Genomic DNA, 26,079 nt, shown 5'->3' on the forward strand with positions numbered 1-26,079 from the left:
TCTGTTTTTACAAATGGGAAGATCAGCCGCACAACATATCTTAGTAGTTTAACTTAGAATTAGGTATGCATTGCTTGAATCATATTTAGTTTACAAGTTTATCAAGTTACGTGTAATAAAATAGAATCACACAGGTAAACACCTATTGGGATTTATTCAGTACTAGATCTTGATTTTAAATTTACAAAAAACAAACAAAATAAACATTTATGCTCTTGGAATCAGTTAGTATATTTCACCCTCCTTTTATGTTGTGGGTCAAATTCACCTGTTTTAAAGTTATTTTTTTTTTAGAACAGTTGAAGGTTTTTTTTTTGCATGAAACTTTTTCTATTTGTCTTAATAGACAAGGTCTACCTATAAATTGAAAATTGTTCATTACACATTTATGTTAATATGTTTGATTAACTTAATTACATAAAATTTATCGTAAACTTCTGAGAAATAAAACACACAAAATGAAACTTCTACAGGTCTGACGGATTCATAAGAAATCTGCTGAGTAAGCAGTATGTGACGTAACATCGGTATGCTGAATTGACGGGTAAGCCAGATTTTCAGAACACCTGCAATCAAGTTGAAGACTAAAAAGGGTGAAAAAAAAAAGTTCAATTCTATTTGTTTCCTTGCAACTATGAGACATTTCTCACCACACAGATACATGCACACAAGATACCAAAGAAGTACCTTGTCTCATAAAAAAAAGATTTCTGACGCATCAAAAAACATCCTTCCATTGACTTTCTTCCAACAGATGTGTTTTATTGCTTTTTCCAAAGAACATCATGCCGTGCTCTTTTTAGATTGTGCTTTACAAACATCCAGGATAGCTAATCGGTAATGCTGACAACACCAACCACTCATAATAAAACGAGAAATTAAGTATAAGTTCTGCTGCATTTTACGCAAATGAGACTTTAAGCAAATGTAGAACCAACACAAAGGCAATCAGAGTAAAACAATGTTGATCTTAAATGAGATTATTACTTAATATGATATCCACTTACAGAAACCATGTACACATATGGCTGATTGTTCCTTACATGAAATGGGCAAATTTAAACACTGAATGAAAACTGTTAGTACATCAATATATTAATATCTTTTTAAGCATTTACAAATTACAAAAAATTCATCTCTTAAAGCCATATATTCTTCAAACCAGTCCCATCACTATCAGCCAAACAAACCTCATAAAACAGGATGAGAACATCTAGTTATTTCATACATCTGAGTCTATAGCGGTATAACTGGGTACATTCAGCAAGGGGTAAATGTAAAGGATCTATTTTAAATGACGTTGAGGTTGAGTTGTAGTTATTCTTTAAAATAATGTAGAACTTGCAGTGCTTTAAGGGGGTAAAAACAGGAACACAGTGGACTTCACTCCTTCGGGACGCGGAAGTTGTCTTTTTCTTTCCGAAGGCTTCTCATGGTTTCAATGGGATCGGTCTGCTTCACGTGGTCTTGAACAGATTTCTCTCTAAAACAAAACATCAAAATGAATGAGAGTGAGTTTGGAAAAGAAAAACAAAAAACTCTTTATTTAGTTTTAAATAAACTCCAATCCTCTAATTAAACAAGTGCCCAGTCAGGCTGCACATACTTCACTCTCATAAAGGGATTAAATGTAAATTCATCTGCCAAAGTGGACGGGATCGTTGGCTCTCCATCGCTGCACTTCTCCTGCAAAAACAAAAACAAAAAAAACAAAAAAGCAAACACACAAGCTCTTAATCTTTACAAAGATTTGGATTTATTTTTTAGACATCTGATTGAAGCGATGGCACAAAAGTCCAGTACCTTTGCCCATGCAAGCTTCTTCTGAATGACTTCATTTTGCGGTTCAACATGGCGTGCAAATTTCAGATTGCTGACCGTGTACTCATGGCCACAATAAACACGCTGTAAAGAAAAACAGAAGTTAGGTTCCTCCTGTGATAACAACTAGAAACTATCAGGTTATGTTGTAAACACACACACAAAAAAACAACAGATTATGATCTTTTATTGCTTCAATTATTCTACTTTTGAAGATTCTATGGGGGGGGAAAAAAAATCAACAAATTTATGTTTTAAAATACAACAGTGTGCAATTATCATGTATATGCATGATAATTGCAAAAAAACAGATGGGATCTGTTTTTCAGATTCAGATTTGTTTTTGTAATTACAATTTCTAACATAAACTTTTAAAAATAGTGCATTATTTTTTTATTTTAGTTCCACAGTTATGAACAACTACTTTGCGTCAGGTTATCATATAAAATCCCAAGTAAATACACAAATATTTGATTCACATGGTGCTACATTTACCGTTTCGGGAGGAAGACGTCCCAGGATTTCTATCAAGGCTTTGTACATCTGCTCTGCCGTACCCTCGAAGAATTTACCACAGCCGGCCACAAACAACGTGTCACCTGCATGTAGAAAAAAGGAGAGAGATGCAACTTACATTGCATTTAAACAGAACACGTGAGAAGGGTCAGAGCATTTGCAAACCTGTGAAAACAGCAGGTGGCTCAGAGCTGCTTTCTTTAGTCACATAGTAACAGATGTGGCCGGTTGTGTGACAGGGTGTGAACAGGCATTTCACACTGAGTGATCCAAGCTTTTAAAAAAAATAAAAATAAATAAATAAAAAGGTGAGCTCTTTAGCCGGGCAGAGCTTACTGTAGTATTACAATAAGGAAAGAACAATGCTACACTCTTACCTTGAAGGTATTTGAGTGGGAAACTTTCTTCGTTATCGCATCAACTCTGTCATCTCCTCCGTAGACCTTCAGCCCTGGCATCAGCTTCACCATCTTCTCATTTCCACCTGCGTGATCCCTGCAAGAGCAGAAGAAGAGGCGCGCTGCAGGTATAAAACATGTATGGATGGATAAAGCCTGAACTGTGCGAGGCCGGTACATGTTTGCATCTGGGTTAAAGTTGTCAATGCTAAACGTTAATACAAAGCATACCAGTGGTGATGGGTGGTCAGAACGGTTGTGAGTTTAACGCCGTGCTTTCTGACTGCTTCCACAACCTGATGAAGGCAGAAAAAGAACTGATGTTATGTTATGTTAGAGAGTAAGGTTATGTTAGAGGTGCAAAAACGACTGGTGAGAGCTAAAATGGGATTCATTCGTGCTGTGAATCAAGCAAGGAGAGACTGATGGTGGAGGCTTTGCGTGTCAGGTCGAGTCACCTGCTGTGAAGAAGATTTTAAGTAAAAGGAGTTTGTGTCAATAGAGCCTTGAATGTCTTCAAAAATACTGAGAATACGAGGTCTTTACATTACACACTGCATAGACCGGGAATGACCATCTCCAGTCCTAAATATCCAGCATCCCCCTTGTTTAACACATCTAAATAAAAAAGAAAAAAAAACAACTGAAAAATAAGAGACTGAAAATATAAAATCCATACCATATGAATGGTCTATTAACACGCCTCTTCAAAATGTAATAACACACTGAGGTTAATTCAGTCCTTTAAGCAAAAACACATGAAAAAAAAAAAACAGAGTTGAACACTCTCGGCGAAGAAAAACAAAATCTTACTTATTTATCATCAACCAATTTCTACTGCCTCATCTGCTGTAGGGTGGAAGAGGGCTGGGTCTAGAGTCTGTCTGTGTTGTCATAGGGTGAGAGGTGGAGAACGTCACAGGACAAACAGAAAGGCACAAGGCAAACAGCCATGCACACTCGCTTCTTAAGTTAATCTAAAACTAGGTATTAAATCAACATATCTGCAGCTGGTGGTCAGGGTGATTAATGGTTCTCCAAGTTATCTGAAGTTAGTTCAAACTTTCTCTTTGGACTTTGGATGCTTTTCCATTCATTTTCTGTTCATTCTTTTGTCCCCAAAATAAAAGTGTTCCAAGGTCAAATTTAAAATGCGTTTTGAAGCAGATGTGTTCATATCAATGAGTCTGCAGTTGCCGTTTTTACTCCAATCACTTGACTGACTGAGTCATCCACTCAAAATCCCTTCAGTTTCGCAAGTTGCAGAAATTCCCATCTCATGTTTGATTCACCACGAGAGAAGAAGTTCTCGAGTTCCAACAGAAATCTACTAATACTATAAATAAAATGGATTTTCAAAGACAAGGTATGCAAAACCAACATAAAACCAGCTTATGCTGCTATACAAAAACTTTACCTACGCATTTAATTTGCCATCATAAGTACAGACCTTTATTGGCTCCACTGGATCAACAATGGCAGCTTCTTTTGACTCTTCATCGATCAGCAGATACATGTAGTTGTCACTGAGCGCTGGCAGAAGTTCGACCCTCATGTTGGCTTGTTGGACCAGGTGGGATTTCCTCACCGTGCTGTGAAGGAGAGCGGCTGTCTGGGCTTTCACTTCCACAGATGCTTCATGGAAGGACACAAACATGTGTTGATAGAAACACTCTGAGGTTCACTTTATACCTATTATTGTGACCGCAGTTTGCTCATTAAAACGTTTTATGCTATTAAGAGTAAAAGCATACGGACGGCGTGTTGACGACCCTAAAATTAAACGTTAGCTTTAACACAATCGGGTTTTGTTTTTGTTTTGTTTTTTCAGTTAATATTTGAACATCAGTTACAACTTTATTATATCCGATTTTATAAATAAGCATGGTAACAGCAACAATACAAAAACAGGCCAGCTGTATTCACTCGCCTCACTGGGGACACAAACGTAAACACAATACCAACATATAAGTACGTGACATCGAACTTAATCAGGCTAACATGTTAGCCAACTGTAAAACATTTCGGACATACCAAACTTTAACGCTGTAGCTGCTCCTATCAGAGTGCAGGCACTCCCCACAAGTGACTTGATTAACATTACAGTTACTGCAACCTTATCACGGCTGAACTAACCAGAAAAGTTTGGTTTTGGTTCAGTTCCGCCTCCGCCTTCTTATCAACGCCATCCTCCCTAGACATTACCAATCAAATCTTGAAGGCATTTTGTTTAAATAATGGTAATCAGTCAATACGTATGCATTTGATCAACACTTGCCATTTATTTTGTTTACGTGACAAACATTTATGTGACAAACATTTACGTGATAAACAGATCAAACGTGAAAATTAATGGTTTCGATCTCAAGTTTTATTTATTTATAGGTTTCCTCTGGCTTGCCGTAGGTTGATTATCAAGTTCTTTGGCATAGATACAGGCGCGTTAGACGCTGCATAATCTCCTGGCTGAGACGTCGCCGCCATATTGTGAGTGTCAGAGTTAACCCAATAAGTCCTAAACTTATGTTTTTATTATTATGTAATATTTGTGTCAGTGTACTTGTTTTTGTTATATTCAGTTTAATTTGTTCATTTTCATTTCATTGAATCTTTTTTATTTTATCTTACTGATTTATTTATTTATTTATTCTAATCACCTTAAAATTGTTTGTAAATGTACCATAACTCAAAATAACCCTGTATGGATAAAAGGGGGTAGAAAATGATGTAGATATAGATGAATAGACAGAAAAAACCGATTCACAAATATATAAATTGACTGATGCACAGAGAGAATAGATGTGAGGAGAAATGGATGGATAGTGTATTTTCATAAACAAATTATTTTGATTTCCAGATAGTGTGCATATATTATTGAATTTGGGCTGCATGGTTTAACAGCTAGCATCGCTGTCTTGAAACAAGAAGATTTTGGGTTCAAGTCCTGGCCTGTTCTCTATATTCTCTTTGGATAATATGATCCTCTCAGTCCATATATGCGTGTGTCTTGTGTTGACCTGCAATGTACTGGGGACCTTTCCAGTGTGTACCCAACCTTGTACAGACATAGATAACAGATGGGTGGATTATTGAATTTACTGAATGAACTGAAATTCTGTCTTTCAAAGGCAAACATGCCACTGGTAATATGGCGGACGTGCTGAAGCATCGTCTGCTCGGGTAAACGAGGCCAGAGCGGCATCTCATTCCTCTATGTCTATGGCTTTATTTAAGGTCGGTCAAAGTTTCCAGAGCTGACCTGCTCGTAGCGCCACAAACTACACTTACTAAGCTAAAGTTTTGCCCACGATGGCAGTGCGGAATATTTCTCGGTTCTGGGAATGGGGACGGAAGATAATTTGCGTGGGGAGAAACTACGCAGACCACGCAAAAGAGCTTAAAAACGCCATTCCTACAGAGCCTGTCCTGTTCCTGAAACCGCCATCTGCGTATGTGAGAGAGGGCTCCCCCATCCTGGTGCCTCTGTACAGCAGCAACCTGCACCACGAGGTGGAGTTAGGGGTGGTCATCGGCAAAGGGGGTACAGCCATTCCCCAGTCCGCCGCCATGGAGCACGTAGCGGGGTACGCGCTGTGCTTGGACATGACAGCCCGGGACATCCAGGACGAGTGTAAGTCCAAGGGTCTGCCCTGGACCCTGGCCAAGGCCTTCAACACCTCCTGCCCTGTCAGCGACTTCATCCCTAAAGATCGCATCCCCGACCCGGGGAACGTCAAGCTCTGGCTGAAGGTGAACGACCAGCTTCGGCAGAGCGGCTGCACCTCGCAGATGATCTTCTCGGTCCCCTATCTGATCAGCTACATCAGCGAATTCATCAGCCTGGAAGAGGGGGATCTCATCCTGACCGGGACCCCTAAAGGGGTCTCCGCCGTGCAGGAGCACGATGAGCTGCAGGCTGGCATCGAGGACGTAGTTACTATGAATTTCAAAGTGGAGAGACCGGACCACTAGGAGGAAGAAATGCACAAGCTGACTGAGAGAAACCAGCAGATGGCAGCACTGAGCAGCACTAACCCTACCTATGATTATTTTTCCCTAATCGGGATTTGATTGATTTAGAGGTGGCTGCGTGATCAGGGTAATCTAAGCCTGACTCTTATTATTTTCTATTATTTTGTATTGTTAACTGAACCCAAATCTGCGTCATGGATATAAAAATCTTTTAATGGAAGATGTATCAGCAGGGATTTAAAAATGTTGACAAACACTTTGATAAAGTGCTTTAAAGATTAAATATCTGAAATTTAACTATAAGTAAAATTCTTTTTTTTGTACACGTGATTCCTTTTCTGATTCTAAGATTGTTTTTTTTTTTTTTTAATTATATATAACATTAACATATTATATTAACATATATATTACATGTTATATTAACATATAACAATAATATATATTTCTCAAAAAGAGGCCTAGAGATGAAGAGGTTAAAAAATGTTGATTTTTGTGGCATGAAATTATTTTAGGTATTCCTTTAAGTCACTTCGATACATTTCCATTCCTCCAACTAATTTGATGCTACATTTCTAGAAAATATAAAATGTGCTCATTTTTAAAATTAATTAAGACTGACACTCTGTCCAGCTTTCTAATCCTACTATCAGACAAAGATTTTAAGAGAAGTGGCAAAATTCACCTTTAAAGCGACAAAATTGTGGCTAAAGATGTTAGTAAAGTATGGACAGTCTCCAGATTTCATTCTTACAGTACATGCGTAGTGAGAGCTGAGGCTCCGAGGTGCCAAACTGCTGCCAAAACCCATGAAGGATTACAGGATGGATAAAGGAGTGGGCCAAAATTCCTGATGTGTGCAAACCTGGTGACCAACTATAAAAACATCTTACTGCTACGCTTGCCAATTAAAAAAAAAATCCTCAAAGCCAAGTGCTAACCCATGTTTTGTTGGGAATCAATCACCCTCTTTCACTCAGTGGCATGCAAATCAATTTGAACTTCTATGAAATGTACTTTTTTCAGATCTTTGGTTAATCCTTGGTAAATGCTTGTTTTTGTTTCTTTGCAAGTGAGCCAACTAACAAAATCAAACCCTCACTGCATTTCCAGAAATTTCTGTTTGGCTTTCATCTTCATTTTTGTAAAATAGCTGTATCGGTAAAGGATTTTTGTTGTTGTTGTTGTTGTTGTTGTTTTAAGGACACCTGTTAGGAAATTACCCTCTTTGCTTGTGGTTAAGGTTGGAAAAGTTTTTACTGTATTCTGGATTTGCTGAGATCAGCTTTCCTGCAGCGGTTGGATTAAATCACACTCAACCCTCTGCTCAAAGTGAGAAAAACAATGCCAACACGTAACAAATTACCAGCAACGCCTCAGTGCTTAAATAGCAATATTGATGTGTGCCTCTAACATAACATAACCACATTGTTGAGAGGTGCCTTTTAGCAGCTTTCCCAGGTTCGGGCGCTGTTCTCCCACGGGCTTCTCTCTTTTCAACATCAAACAAAGTCTCCATCAACCTGTCCCAGGCTCCTTTGCTGTAACCCGAGTCAGAAAACATCATCATGCCTCACCTGTAGGGCATGTTGTCTGGAAGACCCACCTCGTCGGGGAACACATGTGTCCGTCATTCCAACATTTATCACAAAATTTAATAAGAGCTGGGAGCTGGGAAGCATATCCACAGACGAGTTTCCCCCCCGCCACAGAGTAAGAGTGGAGCTTTGTGTCACTTATGTTCACAGCAGATGTTGTCTTTTATGAGATATGAATCATACAACTCCTCTTCTTTTGTGTGACTGCAGGTATTACCTTCTCCCGGCTATTAACAAAGGCTTCAAAGCCAGAGCCCGGCTCTGATTTAACGCTCACCACATTAACCGGGGATGTTGTCATCAAGCCCCGGCCCAAAAAGGTATATTTGACTCTTCTGAGGGCAGCCTGGATTACACGGAGACCACAGGTTTCCGATCTCACACAAGCCAACGGTGACGTCAGCCTGGAGAAAGCAGAGCCAAACCGTGGCGCTGCCAGGGGAATGAAGACATTAGAGGACATTTTCACACACCTGTCAGCGTAGCTTTGGTACCGTGTCCCTGCATGAGTTATTGTTGAGGATCAAACAATCCCAAAACAGGGTTTTAATAGAGGTAAAAAAATAAATAAATGAATAAAAAGTATTATTTTAATACCTGAAAAAGTATACCTTACATAAAATTAATATTATTAAAATAAAGAAAAAATAAAATAAATATTCCTATGAAGAAACAAATTATAGATATACTACCATAACAATAAATAAATATTAATATAAATACAATCCATAAATATTATGAATATAAATAAACTTATGGCTTAAACTTATGTAAATATAAAACAGTAAATATATAAATATTCCTATAAGTAAATAAAAAATATTTGACGTAAAAAAAAATCTAAGCGAAAGTTAAAGAGGATTTAACTACACATGACTACTACATAGTTATCAACAATGTAACTCTTAAACCGTTTCCCTTCCCTACAATAGATCATAAATAGAGCAATATATCGGGACATGATCTGAAATGATCTGAAACGCGCATTTTATTTACAATGTAAGACGGGGCATCCCCAGAATCAGAACCAATCATTAAGAAGCAGATTTTAGGTTTTATGCTCCAATAATCTGGATCAAACTTCCAGAAAACAGCAAAGTGAGGCCAACAAACACTAAGGCCAAACACGCGTCTGTTTAGAGTCGCCTTCGATTAATAATAAATGGAACATGGATCAAATCTCCTCAAAAGTAAAATGTTCCATTATTCGTCTAATATAAGCTCAAAAACCCTGACAAAGACGCACGACTTAATGTTATTTTGACGAAATTCAATGTTACCTTATGTGAACTTAAACGATTAAAATAAATCCATTAATGACACTTGACACTGTCCGTTCTTTTGCAGAAGAAGGCCTCTCCCCCCACTGGAAGAAAGAATCAAAGTGCTTTGCTGTCTGGCAGTCTGCATCTTGTCTGTCTGCATTTTCGGAATGGCAATTTGTGATGCCTGGCTTTGCGTGCTGCTCCGAATGCCACCAGACGGGTCTGTGGCGTGGCTATTCTGAGGACACAACCACCAACACTCAGAAGTTTAGGAGGCTCTGAGTCAGAGAGGACATGAAACATCACAGGGAATCACGCTCACAGAGTTTAGCAAATTGGCTTAATTTGTTATTTTGCACACACGCAGAAGGGCTATCTTGCATGTCAGGACCGTAAATGTGTTATTGCAGCACGTTAACCACATGCCCACTGTTTTCTTCTAATGTATCCTGAAATTTTGACAGGCTGTAACTGATATTCATGCATAATTACCATGCTTTGCAGAAAATAAAAAAATATAAAAAATATCCACATCCATTGAAATTTTTCACGCTGCGTCATTCCACAAACATAGAAAAAAAAATCCTGGTTGGAAATTAGAACCACTGTTCACTATTCCAACTTCATGTCTGCTAACTTATGTCACTACCTCCTTCAAACATCTGAAGACTGACAGTTTTTGCCCGATGATCCAGTTTATGTTGTGCCTCGCAAAACTATTCATACCCCTTTGAACTTTTTCTTTCCTTTTCATGTTACAGCAGTAAACTTTAATGTGTTTTAGTGTCAGTAAAAGCACTGAAAACTGTGTTTTGCCTTCACATTCAGCCTCTGTGAGTCAGCACTTTGAGGAGCCACATTCTTGCAGCCACATGTCTTTCAGACGAGATTGACCCATCCTTCCCTTTTAAACAGCTCAGGTTCAGGGTGATTAGATGGAGAGCGTTAGTAAACATGAGTTTTCAGGTCTTACCGCTGATGCTTGGTTGGATTTATGTTCGAGCTCTGACTTGATCGCACACGATTTAAGCCATTGCATTTTAGCTCTCGTTGTTTTGGGGTTTGTTGTCCTGCTTTTGCTGTTGTTAAGAAGTTTTCCTCCAGTATTGTCCCACATTCAGCTCCATCTTTCCCTGAACTCTGACTTCCCACATAACAAAAAAAATCAGCTGTGGTTGCCAGAATTTTGCTGGTACCTATCTCCAGCAAATGTTCTGGATGAGAGGCTGGGTACAGCCTGGACAGGTTGCCAGGGCAACACAGAGACAGGATGAACAACCATATACACCAAAGGAGAATTTGGAGAGAGACCAATTCACCTGTGGGAGGAAGCTGGAGTACCTGGATAGAACCCATGCATGCACAGGGAGAACATGCAAACTCCCTACAGAAAGACCCTGGGCTGGGAATTGAACCCAGGACCTTCTTGCTGCAAGGCAACAGTGCTACCAACAGCGCCACTGTGCAGCCCTGTATTTGGTATAGTCCAGTAAATTCTGATAACCACAGTTGCCGGTATTTTACTGTAACTTGGAGAAGTTTTTTTTTCTTTAAAAAAACAAACAAAGTGTGTACTCTTTGATCCTAATGATGCTGCTGGTTCGGTACTGTTCACCAACAAACCCCAGGGGCAAAAAGCTGCATTTCTTCAGATCAAATTGCACAAATTAAGACTTCATTCATTAATTAGGTGACTTCTAAAGATGATCAATTTGATTATTTTGAGGTATTAGTGGAAAGGGTGCGGGGTTATATTAGTATGCCACACTTTTTAGTCTGTTGGTCAAAATCCAAAATAAAACACATTGATGAACATTTTTAAAAAGTGTAAGAAGCAGGAATAGTTTTGAAAGCTGGTGAAGTTATTTCACTAGTCATTAAATACCGTGGTTCTATAATTACACAAATGAGGACTTTGACAAATAAAATAATAAAATAAAAAAATGTATGCATTAAACACTGGTGCATAACTTTTTTGGTTTAGTTAACAGAGATGCAGGTGAGTTATTTTAGGGGAACATGTTATGGTTTTATTGGCTAAATATGAGGCACTTTATTTTGCTCAAATGTGGCCACAGCCAAATGAAAATGAAAGACCTTCCAAAAGCATTTCCACAGATTTTTATTTTTAGTGTGAAAGCTTTCCCTCTACTTGGCAGCAGCGTCTCCATTCATACCTCGTAAACTGACTGGAAGCATGTCTGTGAATTTTCATCCTCCATCTTTTCCTAATCAAGGCCCCAGAAGCAGACAAGAGTTGGCACTTTAAAAGCTAAAAAAAAAAAAAAAAGAAAAAAACTGCGGAGGTCTTTCCAGAAGCAAGTGTGTCCAGAAAAACAATTTTATGAAACGATGCAATAAAATTCTCTAAGCCCATACTTGAGTTCCTGTTTTCGCTGAACTGCTGTGACCAAAAAATCTTTCCAGCTCAAGTCGCTCGCTCGTCAAATAAAGTTGGAGTCCCAGGATTTAACAAGATAGCAGTGGTCCACGATCGTGAAGAAGAAACTAAATCCTAATAGGTCTTACTAAATAAAAGGAGATTATGATGTGCTTTTCTTTCTTGGAAACCTAATATTTTTTTCCTACTTTTAAACTTAATGTGTTTTATTTCTCTGGTTGGCTTTGTAATGCTTTTTCTATCCAATTTCCTGGGTCTATAGCTGGATGAGTAGTAGGGTTTAGAAACCATTCTGAGCTATGAAATCATAATGGATTTATGGGAATCACCTGTATTTTTAAAAAGATTTTTAAAAAAGGAGAGAGAGAGAGAGAGAGACGAACAGCAGTGTGATGGAGCTGCTTGTGAAGAAGCACAGAGTGACTTCATGTAAAAATAAAGGTAAGATTGCATGAAATTGATTTAAGCTTCAAGTAGTTAGGGTAAAACCTGAAGTCTAAATTGGATTATGTATTTGTACATGTGACTCAATAAACCATCTGAATGGGGTTGCCACCGCCCAAACACCCACTGACTACATGACAATGGGCAACACATCAGACTCATTCTTTTCTTACCCAACCACTCAAGCTGCCCACTGACATCATAGCGCTCTGAGCAGTGAGCCATATTGCCTCCATCACAGCAGGCCACTACTTGCCTGTCCTTGAACTCAGCTGAATTTCTCACATAATTAAAAGTGTTTAGTGAAAGCTGTAGATTATCCTAAGTGCCACGATGTTGTGCTGATTTAGGGAAAGCTTACTTCTGGGGATTACCCTTTAAGGACATTAATGTCTTTTCCAGATGGCAAAATGAGTGTATCTGTTCATGCCGGCTGCTGGGCTGGCACAGAACAGCTCTATCAGCACGCTGCGTAATTACTACAGAGTAGCAAAACACTTCAAGAGGGACGTTAGAGTTGGATATTTAAAGTTTTAGTGCGGGTCTTTTAAAAACTAAAGCCTGGAATAGCAACAAAACAGAAATCCTGACTGAAATTTACAGAGGCAGGAGGTGCTGAGCGTGTGACGTGTGTGCGTTTTTATGAAACTCATAAATAAAACACGTCGTTTCATTCGCAACCCAGACATTTCCACACAAAAAAAGAAGCTTAGTCTTTTTTTCTTTTTCTTTTGTTTTGTTCAATCAAAAGCGTGGGGTAGGTTTTGATTTTCCACTGGGCTCCTGTCCCTGGTTGTTTCACCAGTGAAGATGCTTGTTTCTTTTTTAACCTTACAAGCCACTACATCTTGATTGAAAAGAGCTCTGTTGTTAATTCTGAGCCCACAAAGAAAGAAGCAGGGGTTTCTGTGTGAGCTCACATCTTCTGTAATTAAAGGCCACAACACACGCAGGCCTTAAACTGTACATGTGGCCTCCATTGTGGGGGGAATAAAAAGGACCATGTGATTTCTCTTTAATGACGCCACGACAAACAGTTAAAGTTAAGAAATCAATCTGGAACGGAGCAAAATTACACCGTATATAAAACATTAAGTACCTGTTGAATATTTAGCATGCTGGTTTTGCTAAAAACGAATAAATCCAGAATGAGGGAGAGATGTATTCAAACCACAATACCCTTCTCATTATTCAACAGAACTTTAACTTTAAAAAAAACAAAAAACTTTAATTGCATTTTAAAAAGTCACACCATTATAATTGTTAACCAGTTTTTGGTATATTTTCACAGGTGTATTTTTTTTTAACAGTTCATGCTTTTTGTGAGGAGTGGCTGAAAGGCCTTTGCCATCACCTTTAATCTTTAACTCTCTTTACAAATTTTCTCTCAGATTCAAGTGAGGACCGTGGTTGTCTCAATTTAGAACATGTTTAATTCCTGTTGACAAACGCAACACGTTGTAGCAGATGTGGCTAAAGTTACTTTTTTGGAAAGTAAGTTTTAGCACAAAAAAAACTTTATGAACTTAAAAAAGTGCAGGTGAACTGTGATATGAGAAGAGTGAATACTGCAGAGCTCAAACACTAAAAATGTCAGGCACTCTGCTGCTACTAAAACCCTTTAAGTTGCACATCTTTGGGGGTTTAACAGTGATCATTTGATGCAGTGCTGCTAAAAACAATTGTCCTCTGCGTCCTGTAATTCTCTGACGGATAAAATCTTGACCCGTTACTGAGTGTTTTCCGGTTTTGAGGAGAATTCCGGCATGGTTTCTGGTAAAACAGTCTTGGTTCATTACATCCTGTTATTCCTTTCCTAATGAATGAAAACAGGATCGTTGGTTTCTCTATGGGGACACAGCTGCAGTGCCAGTGCCACATGACTTACCCAGTTCAAGGCTGGGAAAGACCTCCGTACCGAGTCAGACTCGCACACACTAATGAAAACCAGTTCATTTATTTTGATTGGAATGCAGCGAAATTCTGTGCTTCATTTGGACAAATCCCTCCTACTTTCTCCGGAGCATGGCACGTTTTGGAGAAGTGCCTGTGCCAATCTTTATCCTTCAAGATATTTCCACAAAACTGGGCTTCCAAAACACAAAAAAACACAAAAACATTCATACCAATGTGCCACACTGTTTAGGACTTTCAGGACCAAATTCAAAACCACTTGCATCTCACCTCACAAGCAAAGAATGTGATTTTGTTTGTATTTGTTTTGTGAAGGACCAAAGCAAAACACACTTGTAAATCAACTCACCATCAACTCCAGCGCTTCAAAACTCGAGGCGAGTATAGACGATGGGCGGATAGATGTATACTTACTTGATCAGTTAATTAACAGCAAATCGATTCTACATGAAGCAAAACTAGCTCAGAATAATGTTGAAATCAGGAAGGAATTGTTTAAATGACTAAAATTTATATTAAGAAAAGTCCAAATCAAAAGATTAGCTTTAATTTTTTTTTTTTTTTTNTATGTCTCACTATTTTTGTATTCTCCACTCTGTGATGCAGGAATAAAGACTTCCAGGAGGTGAGACTGGAGAAAGACGGTGCCGTCCTGCTGTGTTTCGCCTCGACTTATGGCTTCCGCAACATTCAGAACCTCGTGCAGAAACTCAAGCGGGGAAAGTCGCCCTACCACTTTGTGGAAGTTATGGCCTGTCCGTCAGGTAAACAGGAGAATATAGTTTTAGTTCCTAGTCCCAGGAGCTTCTTTCATAGTTCTGCGTATTGATGAGTCACATCTTGGGTTTTTATCAATCTTTGCTACATTAATCCCTGCTCAACATGTTTCACATGTATAAAAATAAGGTCTTCTTGTCAAACTTAACATGTCTCATTTGTTGACCTGCAGGCTGTCTAAACGGCGGTGGGCAGGTGAGGCCCTCATCCAGTCAAAACCAAAAGGAGCTTCTCCAGCAAGTCGAGGAACTCTACAAGGCAGAGCGCCCCCTGTTGCCAGAAAACGACACCCGCGTGGCCGAGTTGTATGAAAGCTGGCTTCGCACCCTGGGAGCGGAGAGAACCAAACAGCTGCTACACACACAGTTCCACGCTGTGGAGAAAATGACCAACGGCCTCACTATAAAGTGGTGATCTGTGCTCTCGTCTAGCCAAGATGATGTTTGCAGACTTCAGCTTTGGTCCTGACAGAGATGCACATTTTTGATTGTTCTTTTAGGTCTTTTCTTTTTTTTTTTTTTTCCTGGGCCTGGTAGGGTGGAATACCAGATTATAAACCAATGCCTCTGCACTGAATATATATAACTATTTACCCGTTGTCCTCTTAATTAGTTAGTTATGTATTTTGTGTGCAGCCTGTTACATCCTAAACATGTCATTTTCAATAGGTAAAATATGATCACCCTTTGTTAATTATATGTAAATTTATACAGTTTGAAAACAAAATAAACAATTATTTAATTATTCAAGTGTTGCATACCAAAGTGTGTTCTTTTACATATGCTGTATTTAGCTTATTGGGAAGGTTTGCTCAAGTCTGCTTTTGAGCAAGAGTGACCTATATCTTATTCCTGTTACAGGAATTGGATATAGGTCTTATTAGGAAGAAAGAATTAGGAAAGTATAGCCCTCTGTTTTTATTTTTCCAGATTGAAACAACTTTGAGATCGCATTTCTTCAACAATCAGTCTTTGTTCATTTTATTCAAGTATGGCATGTTTAGCTGCAGGTAAAACAAACAACTATTTACAATGATTTTACTTCTGCAGCTTAAGAAAATACGTTTTTTGAGTACTTTTAACTTGACAATTTTGGCCCCACATGGATAAAGTTTGGACACCTTGGAAAACAGTATTCTCACACAACAAAGCTAGTGTTTGTGCTGTTCACATCTGAATTCAGATAAGTTCACATTTAGAGGCCCTTCTGTAAATTGCTGCACAATAATTATATTTGTCTGTGATTTACTGCCAAAGTCAGTGGCGTTTTCTGTATTTTATCCATGCACAAAAATGTGAATAGCCAATATAACATTTACTGTAACTCTCGTGATCAACATTCTATATGTTTTTAGAAGCAATAGGATTTTTTAAATTGCATTAACTAAAAGCAATCCGAACTGTTTTAAATATTTCCGTCAGAATACTATGAACCGATGTCATAGAGCATAAATCTCATCGGCCCATGCTGACTTTACAGTAAATATTCTATTGCCTTGTGACATTTTTGTTTTTTAATATTTGCATGTATTTTTTTGTTGCTTTAAATTTCACTCTAATGTCAGGACTTTTCTACTGATAAAATGTTCTGCATCATTAAATCAGAACTAGCATTTGGGCTTCTGAAAATTTCCTAAAAACATTTATAGAAATAACTCATCCTGTACATTTAGGCATTTACTCCGCATTCAAACTTTACATTTATTAGTGTTGCTATGGATGAACGGATCTGACCACAGATTACGAGCCATAGAAGCAAACAGGGATTTACAGAACAGGGTCGAGCTAATTAGCACAGTTCTGCGTCTCAACCTTGTGTTAAACGTGCAAAAATGCTGATTTATAACAAAAATATATTCCCACTAATATCTCTTAATTTAAGAGAGACAGCTGCAGCGCTGCCATAGTCTTTAGCGTGATACAACATTCAGTCACCGTCTTTGATCACTGGACTTAAACGGTCCTGAGAGCTCATGAGCAGACCCCACTGCAAAGCCAACATGGCTTGAGGCGGAAGTCTCTCCTTGGGCTTCTTGAATTTATCCATTTCCTTTCTCAGGACTCTCATCACCTCTACAGGCTCCATCTTCCCAGTAAACTTCTGCACTGCTTTTTCCCTGCAATAATAATAATAATAATAATAATAAGAAGAAGAATAAGAATAATTTAAAAAAAATTAGGACAGAGTAAAAACACAGAAACTGAACATTCCAGCTCACATTCTTTTTATATTAAAAGCTAAAGCAATTTTAAGAAATGTTTCTAAATAATTTCATTTAAAAATTACTCATCTAGGCATACCTTTCGTGTTCCATTAAACACTGTATATGAGCTACACATAAAAACTCACGAGAGGCGGAGAAAAGGGTTGTAATCAAACTCCTCCTGCAGTGTGGATGGTACAGTGGGTTTGTCGTCATCATCTCTCGCCTAGCAATGGAGAGCAAAGCATCCATATGGAAGAAATAAATACAAAAAGGTTAAATTATACACACTATTACTATGTCATGGATTATTAACAAATGATTCAATCGAATTTATACTAAGCAGTTCTTTAACAACTATGAGGAAATAAACATTAAAAGCTTCAGTATTGTTAAATGAAATGTCTTACTGATCATAAAATCAATTAAATGATTCAGACAACCTATGAATGAGGCATATTTTTTCTAAACACAAGTAAATTTTTTATTTTTTATTTTTTTTACTGCTGTAAAAATTTATCTGAATTGACATAAAGTAAAGAATTATAAACAGTATTATTATTTAACATTTTTTGCTGCTTTTTACTCACCCTGGCCCAGCTCAGCATCTCTTTAACCTTCTCGTTCTCTGGCTCCACCAGCAGCGCAAACTTTAGGTTCTTGATAGTGTTCTCATGTCCACAGAACACTTTCTGTTTTAAAAAAATATATATTTTAAACAGATTCTTGGAGAGGTTTCCTTTGGTGCACCAAGAATTCAACACACTGCCAGTTGTGCATGGAAGTTTCCCCCGACTGATTTGAGCATATTAGGAAAAATGTTTGTGGTTAAAGGAGAATATCAGACACACCGCCGCTTTTGGCGACATTGGAGCTTTCCACATTACTTCCTGTCAGAAGTAACTAAAAGGATTTCAACAAGCAGCTGAAACCATCCATGATCATTATGCCAATAAACAGTGACAGTGTGCCAATCGTAATTTGGTGCGAAAATGGCCTAAAATTAAGTGGTTGGAATATATTTTTTTTTTGTTTGACTAACTCACTGTTTCTTGAGGTAGGGAAGCGATCACTTTGGTGAGGTTGTGGTGCATCTGTTCTGCTGTGCCCTCCAAAAACCTCCCACATCCACCAATAAACAACGTGTCTCCTGAAACCCAAAAGAGAGAACTAGACGACAGAGAACTATGGTGCCCCTCCCTTCACATTAAACAAAACCAGCATAATTTCTTAATGCAAGGAATGAGAGATTCAGCTGGTAAATCAGCCCTTTACATGAGCAGACAAGGACCTGTGAACACAGCGGGCGCGTCTGTGCATTCATCCTCCCAGACGTAGTAGCACATATCACCAGAGGTGTGGCAAGGAGTGAACAGGCACTTCACATTGATAGAGTTAAACTGCAAATGGAGAAAATATCGTCATAAACTGCAACCCTGACTGTTACAGTTTTTTAGTGTCAAAGATTACATCCCTTTACCTTCAGTTCCTGAGAGTCTGTGACTTTATCTGTGAGCCCCTTGATTCGATCATCCGCCCCATAAACCTTGAGGCCAGGAACCTCATTCACCAGAGCCTCATTTCCACGAGCGTGGTCCCTGTAAGCACAAACGAAATCAAAGAAAACCATTACCCGAACTAGGGTATACTGAGGTTTAGAAAGTTATGGCTTCAAATCTGCTGACATTTTCCATCATACTGTTTCTAGGGAATGACATAAAAGTTATTCTGCACCAGTCACTTAAGTGCAGACAGCACTTAAGTGACTGGTGTGAACTAGACTGGAGAGTAACATCTGTGCATGTTAACAGTCAGAAAGCAACTATGTCTTACAAATATTTCTGAATATTGTTCCTACACTATAAGCACCACTAACTACTCTTAATAAGATAATGTAGGTATGTAGCTACAGCTAATCAGCTCATCAAATTTTATATGAGCTATGGCTCATAGCTAATCACACTTGAATAAAATAGATAATTTGTCGAATTAAAATGATAACCGACTGAATATGTGTAGTTTGTTTGGATCCATATGCTAATCTTACCAGTGATAATGCGTTGTGAGAACAGCAATGAGAAACAAGCCTTCTCTTTTGACAATTTCCAGCAGCTGTCAAAAATAAAGAAAAACCAGTTAGCCATTACGTTAAAGAAACACAAATAAAATGATTTTTAAAAATGCAGTATAATATTTTTGTTATAGTTGGCTTTTAATTTTTTATTTATTTTTAAATATGTCACTTCAATGTGTTCCTATGGATACAATTTTCCCAGTTAAAAAATTGAATACAATTTTTGTAAAAGTGCCATTATTTTATCTTCCACCCTTTCACGTCTCACCCGGTGAGGTACAGCGGGGTCCACGGCTATGGCCTGCTTGCTCTGCTCCTCTATCACCAGGTACATGTAGTTGTCCTCCAGGATGGAGATCACCTTCACCTTCATGGCTCTCACGCGCGCATGCACGCACCCTGGCACGCGACGCTTCCACAAACCACAGCACACACCTCCTGTAGTATCTGTGCTAATTGGTTGTAAACCAATCCACACTCTCTGTCACACTTTATAAACCCAGCTAGGTTATTAACTAGGTTAAAAGCTTTCTGTAGCTTGTCTGACAATAATTTCATGAAAGCGCATCGACTAACAAAAAGCAAAGTTATTAAAGCTCAGTTTTGCATTCAGACCAGGAAGTTGTCGTGACCTAATAAAGCCATTGCGTGAAACGTCATAACGCAGACATTTTAATCGAGTCAGACAAATCCAACCGTTAAGAGGAATACATAATTTGGTAAAAATCACAGAAATATTCACTGCATATCAGCTTGAATTATTGCCGAGTGTTTATTTTGGGCTTTAATAAGTAGTATAATTTCTATTCACATGATGTCAGTCAGAGCTTAAGGCTGTATGAGGCCCAAATCATCATAAGCCACCTCAGTTTAACAAAAATTGATGAAAAATAAATGCATTAAAAAGCATAACATCTCTGTTTTTACAAATGGGAAGATCAGCCGCACAACATATCTTAGTAGTTTAACTTAGAATTAGGTATGCATTGCTTGAATCATATTTAGTTTACAAGTTTATCAAGTTACGTGTAATAAAATAGAATCACACAGGTAAACACCTATTGGGATTTATTCAGTACTAGATCTTGATTTTAAATTTACAAAAAACAAACAAAATAAACATTTATGCTCTTGGAATCAGTTAGTATATTTCACCCTCCTTTTATGTTGTGGGTCAAATTCACCTGTTTTAAAGTTATTTTTTTTTTAGAACAGTTGAAGGTTTTTTTTTTGCATGAAACTTTTTCTATTTGTCTTAATAGACAAGGTCTACCTATAAATTGAAAATTGTTCATTACACATTTATGTTAATATGTTTGATTAACTTAATTACATAAAATTTATCGTAAACTTCTGAGAAATAAAACACACAAAATGAAACTTCTACAGGTCTGACGGATTCATAAGAAATCTGCTGAGTAAGCAGTATGTGACGTAACATCGGTATGCTGAATTGACGGGTAAGCCAGATTTTCAGAACACCTGCAATCAAGTTGAAGACTAAAAAGGGTGAAAAAAAAAAGTTCAATTCTATTTGTTTCCTTGCAACTATGAGACATTTCTCACCACACAGATACATGCACACAAGATACCAAAGAAGTACCTTGTCTCATAAAAAAAAGATTTCTGACGCATCAAAAAACATCCTTCCATTGACTTTCTTCCAACAGATGTGTTTTATTGCTTTTTCCAAAGAACATCATGCCGTGCTCTTTTTAGATTGTGCTTTACAAACATCCAGGATAGCTAATCGGTAATGCTGACAACACCAACCACTCATAATAAAACGAGAAATTAAGTATAAGTTCTGCTGCATTTTACGCAAATGAGACTTTAAGCAAATGTAGAACCAACACAAAGGCAATCAGAGTAAAACAATGTTGATCTTAAATGAGATTATTACTTAATATGATATCCACTTACAGAAACCATGTACACATATGGCTGATTGTTCCTTACATGAAATGGGCAAATTTAAACACTGAATGAAAACTGTTAGTACATCAATATATTAATATCTTTTTAAGCATTTACAAATTACAAAAAATTCATCTCTTAAAGCCATATATTCTTCAAACCAGTCCCATCACTATCAGCCAAACAAACCTCATAAAACAGGATGAGAACATCTAGTTATTTCATACATCTGAGTCTATAGCGGTATAACTGGGTACATTCAGCAAGGGGTAAATGTAAAGGATCTATTTTAAATGACGTTGAGGTTGAGTTGTAGTTATTCTTTAAAATAATGTAGAACTTGCAGTGCTTTAAGGGGGTAAAAACAGGAACACAGTGGACTTCACTCCTTCGGGACGCGGAAGTTGTCTTTTTCTTTCCGAAGGCTTCTCATGGTTTCAATGGGATCGGTCTGCTTCACGTGGTCTTGAACAGATTTCTCTCTAAAACAAAACATCAAAATGAATGAGAGTGAGTTTGGAAAAGAAAAACAAAAAACTCTTTATTTAGTTTTAAATAAACTCCAATCCTCTAATTAAACAAGTGCCCAGTCAGGCTGCACATACTTCACTCTCATAAAGGGATTAAATGTAAATTCATCTGCCAAAGTGGACGGGATCGTTGGCTCTCCATCGCTGCACTTCTCCTGCAAAAACAAAAACAAAAAAAACAAAAAAGCAAACACACAAGCTCTTAATCTTTACAAAGATTTGGATTTATTTTTTAGACATCTGATTGAAGCGATGGCACAAAAGTCCAGTACCTTTGCCCATGCAAGCTTCTTCTGAATGACTTCATTTTGCGGTTCAACATGGCGTGCAAATTTCAGATTGCTGACCGTGTACTCATGGCCACAATAAACACGCTGTAAAGAAAAACAGAAGTTAGGTTCCTCCTGTGATAACAACTAGAAACTATCAGGTTATGTTGTAAACACACACACAAAAAAACAACAGATTATGATCTTTTATTGCTTCAATTATTCTACTTTTGAAGATTCTATGGGGGGGGAAAAAAAATCAACAAATTTATGTTTTAAAATACAACAGTGTGCAATTATCATGTATATGCATGATAATTGCAAAAAAACAGATGGGATCTGTTTTTCAGATTCAGATTTGTTTTTGTAATTACAATTTCTAACATAAACTTTTAAAAATAGTGCATTATTTTTTTATTTTAGTTCCACAGTTATGAACAACTACTTTGCGTCAGGTTATCATATAAAATCCCAAGTAAATACACAAATATTTGATTCACATGGTGCTACATTTACCGTTTCGGGAGGAAGACGTCCCAGGATTTCTATCAAGGCTTTGTACATCTGCTCTGCCGTACCCTCGAAGAATTTACCACAGCCGGCCACAAACAACGTGTCACCTGCATGTAGAAAAAAGGAGAGAGATGCAACTTACATTGCATTTAAACAGAACACGTGAGAAGGGTCAGAGCATTTGCAAACCTGTGAAAACAGCAGGTGGCTCAGAGCTGCTTTCTTTAGTCACATAGTAACAGATGTGGCCGGTTGTGTGACAGGGTGTGAACAGGCATTTCACACTGAGTGATCCAAGCTTTTAAAAAAAATAAAAATAAATAAATAAAAAGGTGAGCTCTTTAGCCGGGCAGAGCTTACTGTAGTATTACAATAAGGAAAGAACAATGCTACACTCTTACCTTGAAGGTATTTGAGTGGGAAACTTTCTTCGTTATCGCATCAACTCTGTCATCTCCTCCGTAGACCTTCAGCCCTGGCATCAGCTTCACCATCTTCTCATTTCCACCTGCGTGATCCCTGCAAGAGCAGAAGAAGAGGCGCGCTGCAGGTATAAAACATGTATGGATGGATAAAGCCTGAACTGTGCGAGGCCGGTACATGTTTGCATCTGGGTTAAAGTTGTCAATGCTAAACGTTAATACAAAGCATACCAGTGGTGATGGGTGGTCAGAACGGTTGTGAGTTTAACGCCGTGCTTTCTGACTGCTTCCACAACCTGATGAAGGCAGAAAAAGAACTGATGTTATGTTATGTTAGAGAGTAAGGTTATGTTAGAGGTGCAAAAACGACTGGTGAGAGCTAAAATGGGATTCATTCGTGCTGTGAATCAAGCAAGGAGAGACTGATGGTGGAGGCTTTGCGTGTCAGGTCGAGTCACCTGCTGTGAAGAAGATTTTAAGTAAAAGGAGTTTGTGTCAATAGAGCCTTGAATGTCTTCAAAAATACTGAGAATACGAGGTCTTTACATTACACACTGCATAGACCGGGAATGACCATCTCCAGTCCTAAATATCCAGCATCCCCCTTGTTTAACACATCTAAATAAAAAAGAAAAAAAAACAACTGAAAAATAAGAGACTGAAAATATAAAATCCATACCATATGAATGGTCTATTAACACGCCTCTTCAAAATGTAATAACACACTGAGGTTAATTCAGTCCTTTAAGCAAAAACACATGAAAAAAAAAAAACAGAGTTGAACACTCTCGGCGAAGAAAAACAAAATCTTACTTATTTATCATCAACCAATTTCTACTGCCTCATCTGCTGTAGGGTGGAAGAGGGCTGGGTCTAGAGTCTGTCTGTGTTGTCATAGGGTGAGAGGTGGAGAACGTCACAGGACAAACAGAAAGGCACAAGGCAAACAGCCATGCACACTCGCTTCTTAAGTTAATCTAAAACTAGGTATTAAATCAACATATCTGCAGCTGGTGGTCAGGGTGATTAATGGTTCTCCAAGTTATCTGAAGTTAGTTCAAACTTTCTCTTTGGACTTTGGATGCTTTTCCATTCATTTTCTGTTCATTCTTTTGTCCCCAAAATAAAAGTGTTCCAAGGTCAAATTTAAAATGCGTTTTGAAGCAGATGTGTTCATATCAATGAGTCTGCAGTTGCCGTTTTTACTCCAATCACTTGACTGACTGAGTCATCCACTCAAAATCCCTTCAGTTTCGCAAGTTGCAGAAATTCCCATCTCATGTTTGATTCACCACGAGAGAAGAAGTTCTCGAGTTCCAACAGAAATCTACTAATACTATAAATAAAATGGATTTTCAAAGACAAGGTATGCAAAACCAACATAAAACCAGCTTATGCTGCTATACAAAAACTTTACCTACGCATTTAATTTGCCATCATAAGTACAGACCTTTATTGGCTCCACTGGATCAACAATGGCAGCTTCTTTTGACTCTTCATCGATCAGCAGATACATGTAGTTGTCACTGAGCGCTGGCAGAAGTTCGACCCTCATGTTGGCTTGTTGGACCAGGTGGGATTTCCTCACCGTGCTGTGAAGGAGAGCGGCTGTCTGGGCTTTCACTTCCACAGATGCTTCATGGAAGGACACAAACATGTGTTGATAGAAACACTCTGAGGTTCACTTTATACCTATTATTGTGACCGCAGTTTGCTCATTAAAACGTTTTATGCTATTAAGAGTAAAAGCATACGGACGGCGTGTTGACGACCCTAAAATTAAACGTTAGCTTTAACACAATCGGGTTTTGTTTTTGTTTTGTTTTTTCAGTTAATATTTGAACATCAGTTACAACTTTATTATATCCGATTTTATAAATAAGCATGGTAACAGCAACAATACAAAAACAGGCCAGCTGTATTCACTCGCCTCACTGGGGACACAAACGTAAACACAATACCAACATATAAGTACGTGACATCGAACTTAATCAGGCTAACATGTTAGCCAACTGTAAAACATTTCGGACATACCAAACTTTAACGCTGTAGCTGCTCCTATCAGAGTGCAGGCACTCCCCACAAGTGACTTGATTAACATTACAGTTACTGCAACCTTATCACGGCTGAACTAACCAGAAAAGTTTGGTTTTGGTTCAGTTCCGCCTCCGCCTTCTTATCAACGCCATCCTCCCTAGACATTACCAATCAAATCTTGAAGGCATTTTGTTTAAATAATGGTAATCAGTCAATACGTATGCATTTGATCAACACTTGCCATTTATTTTGTTTACGTGACAAACATTTATGTGACAAACATTTACGTGATAAACAGATCAAACGTGAAAATTAATGGTTTCGATCTCAAGTTTTATTTATTTATAGGTTTCCTCTGGCTTGCCGTAGGTTGATTATCAAGTTCTTTGGCATAGATACAGGCGCGTTAGACGCTGCATAATCTCCTGGCTGAGACGTCGCCGCCATATTGTGAGTGTCAGAGTTAACCCAATAAGTCCTAAACTTATGTTTTTATTATTATGTAATATTTGTGTCAGTGTACTTGTTTTTGTTATATTCAGTTTAATTTGTTCATTTTCATTTCATTGAATCTTTTTTATTTTATCTTACTGATTTATTTATTTATTTATTCTAATCACCTTAAAATTGTTTGTAAATGTACCATAACTCAAAATAACCCTGTATGGATAAAAGGGGGTAGAAAATGATGTAGATATAGATGAATAGACAGAAAAAACCGATTCACAAATATATAAATTGACTGATGCACAGAGAGAATAGATGTGAGGAGAAATGGATGGATAGTGTATTTTCATAAACAAATTATTTTGATTTCCAGATAGTGTGCATATATTATTGAATTTGGGCTGCATGGTTTAACAGCTAGCATCGCTGTCTTGAAACAAGAAGATTTTGGGTTCAAGTCCTGGCCTGTTCTCTATATTCTCTTTGGATAATATGATCCTCTCAGTCCATATATGCGTGTGTCTTGTGTTGACCTGCAATGTACTGGGGACCTTTCCAGTGTGT

General features: G+C 37.9%; 5 protein-coding genes across 9 annotated transcripts; 2 read left to right on the forward strand and 3 right to left on the reverse strand.

Moving 5' to 3' along the window:
- Window positions 1-736: 736 nt before the first annotated feature.
- LOC103141643 (hydroxyacylglutathione hydrolase, mitochondrial-like) lies at window positions 737-4,951 on the reverse strand. 2 transcript variants are annotated; one of them, XM_016673985.1, is made up of 9 exons: window positions 4,872-4,951; window positions 4,186-4,370; window positions 2,967-3,031; window positions 2,715-2,832; window positions 2,503-2,611; window positions 2,317-2,420; window positions 1,804-1,905; window positions 1,607-1,686; window positions 737-1,483 (listed from the first exon to the last, which is right to left on the reverse strand). In XM_016673985.1, the coding sequence occupies exons 2-9, from the start codon at window positions 4,288-4,290 to the stop codon at window positions 1,384-1,386; spliced, it is 783 nt and encodes a 260-aa protein (XP_016529471.1). In that variant the 5' UTR covers window positions 4,291-4,370; window positions 4,872-4,951; the 3' UTR covers window positions 737-1,383. The 2 variants fall into 2 exon arrangements, with proteins under 2 accessions (XP_016529471.1, XP_007557434.1); XM_007557372.2 differs by having other exon boundaries at window positions 4,770-4,924.
- Window positions 4,952-5,800: 849 nt separating this feature from the next.
- On the forward strand, window positions 5,801-10,094 carry LOC103141645 (acylpyruvase FAHD1, mitochondrial-like). 3 transcript variants are annotated; one of them, XM_016673990.1, is made up of 3 exons: window positions 5,801-8,417; window positions 8,513-8,857; window positions 9,650-10,094. In XM_016673990.1, exon 1 carries the CDS (start codon window positions 6,045-6,047, stop codon window positions 6,705-6,707), a length of 663 nt encoding a protein of 220 aa, XP_016529476.1. In that variant the 5' UTR covers window positions 5,801-6,044; the 3' UTR covers window positions 6,708-8,417; window positions 8,513-8,857; window positions 9,650-10,094. The 3 variants fall into 3 exon arrangements, with proteins under 3 accessions (XP_016529476.1, XP_016529475.1, XP_016529477.1); XM_016673989.1 differs by having other exon boundaries at window positions 5,801-8,857; XM_016673991.1 differs by having other exon boundaries at window positions 5,801-8,622.
- Window positions 10,095-14,901: 4,807 nt separating this feature from the next.
- On the forward strand, window positions 14,902-15,852 carry LOC103141731 (cytosolic Fe-S cluster assembly factor narfl-like). The gene is made up of 2 exons (XM_016673992.1): window positions 14,902-15,090; window positions 15,276-15,852. The coding sequence occupies exons 1-2, from the start codon at window positions 15,075-15,077 to the stop codon at window positions 15,515-15,517; spliced, it is 258 nt and encodes an 85-aa protein (XP_016529478.1). The 5' UTR covers window positions 14,902-15,074; the 3' UTR covers window positions 15,518-15,852.
- A 203-nt stretch (window positions 15,853-16,055) lies between these two features.
- Window positions 16,056-19,909, reverse strand: LOC103141646 (hydroxyacylglutathione hydrolase-like protein). Its single transcript, XM_007557375.2, has 8 exons — window positions 19,649-19,909; window positions 19,354-19,418; window positions 18,787-18,904; window positions 18,598-18,706; window positions 18,353-18,456; window positions 17,897-17,998; window positions 17,453-17,532; window positions 16,056-17,219 (listed from the first exon to the last, which is right to left on the reverse strand). The coding sequence occupies exons 1-8, from the start codon at window positions 19,751-19,753 to the stop codon at window positions 17,030-17,032; spliced, it is 873 nt and encodes a 290-aa protein (XP_007557437.2). The 5' UTR covers window positions 19,754-19,909; the 3' UTR covers window positions 16,056-17,029.
- Window positions 19,910-21,032: 1,123 nt separating this feature from the next.
- On the reverse strand, window positions 21,033-25,247 carry LOC103141647 (hydroxyacylglutathione hydrolase, mitochondrial-like). 2 transcript variants are annotated; one of them, XM_016673983.1, is made up of 9 exons: window positions 25,168-25,247; window positions 24,482-24,666; window positions 23,263-23,327; window positions 23,011-23,128; window positions 22,799-22,907; window positions 22,613-22,716; window positions 22,100-22,201; window positions 21,903-21,982; window positions 21,033-21,779 (listed from the first exon to the last, which is right to left on the reverse strand). In XM_016673983.1, exons 2-9 carry the CDS (start codon window positions 24,584-24,586, stop codon window positions 21,680-21,682), a joined length of 783 nt encoding a protein of 260 aa, XP_016529469.1. In that variant the 5' UTR covers window positions 24,587-24,666; window positions 25,168-25,247; the 3' UTR covers window positions 21,033-21,679. The 2 variants fall into 2 exon arrangements, with proteins under 2 accessions (XP_016529469.1, XP_007557439.1); XM_007557377.2 differs by having other exon boundaries at window positions 25,066-25,222.
- Between the last annotated feature and the right edge of the window lie 832 nt (window positions 25,248-26,079).

This window comes from Poecilia formosa, unplaced genomic scaffold, assembly GCF_000485575.1.
Source record: "Poecilia formosa unplaced genomic scaffold, Poecilia_formosa-5.1.2 Scaffold88, whole genome shotgun sequence".
NCBI classification, from domain to species: domain Eukaryota; kingdom Metazoa; phylum Chordata; class Actinopteri; order Cyprinodontiformes; family Poeciliidae; genus Poecilia; species Poecilia formosa.

Coding starts and splice junctions, on each gene's coding strand:
- LOC103141643 (XM_007557372.2), bottom strand. CDS start 4,836: ATGTTAATCAAGTCACTTGTGGGGAGTGCCTGCACTCTGATAGGAGCA. Junction 2,833..2,966: donor CTGACCACCCATCACCACTG/GTATGCTTTGTA, acceptor CTGCTCTTGCAG/GGATCACGCAGGTGGAAATG. Junction 2,612..2,714: donor CCCACTCAAATACCTTCAAG/GTAAGAGTGTAG, acceptor TTTTTTTAAAAG/CTTGGATCACTCAGTGTGAA.
- LOC103141645 (XM_016673989.1), top strand. CDS start 6,045: ATGGCAGTGCGGAATATTTCTCGGTTCTGGGAATGGGGACGGAAGATA.
- LOC103141646 (XM_007557375.2), bottom strand. CDS start 19,753: ATGAAGGTGAAGGTGATCTCCATCCTGGAGGACAACTACATGTACCTG. Junction 18,457..18,597: donor CGCGCCCGCTGTGTTCACAG/GTCCTTGTCTGC, acceptor TTTGGGTTTCAG/GAGACACGTTGTTTATTGGT. Junction 17,533..17,896: donor AGATGCTGAGCTGGGCCAGG/GTGAGTAAAAAG, acceptor CTCCATTGCTAG/GCGAGAGATGATGACGACAA.
- LOC103141647 (XM_007557377.2), bottom strand. CDS start 25,132: ATGTTAATCAAGTCACTTGTGGGGAGTGCCTGCACTCTGATAGGAGCA. Junction 23,328..24,481: donor ATCCAGTGGAGCCAATAAAG/GTCTGTACTTAT, acceptor TGCCTTCATCAG/GTTGTGGAAGCAGTCAGAAA. Junction 22,717..22,798: donor GCCACCTGCTGTTTTCACAG/GTTTGCAAATGC, acceptor TTCTACATGCAG/GTGACACGTTGTTTGTGGCC.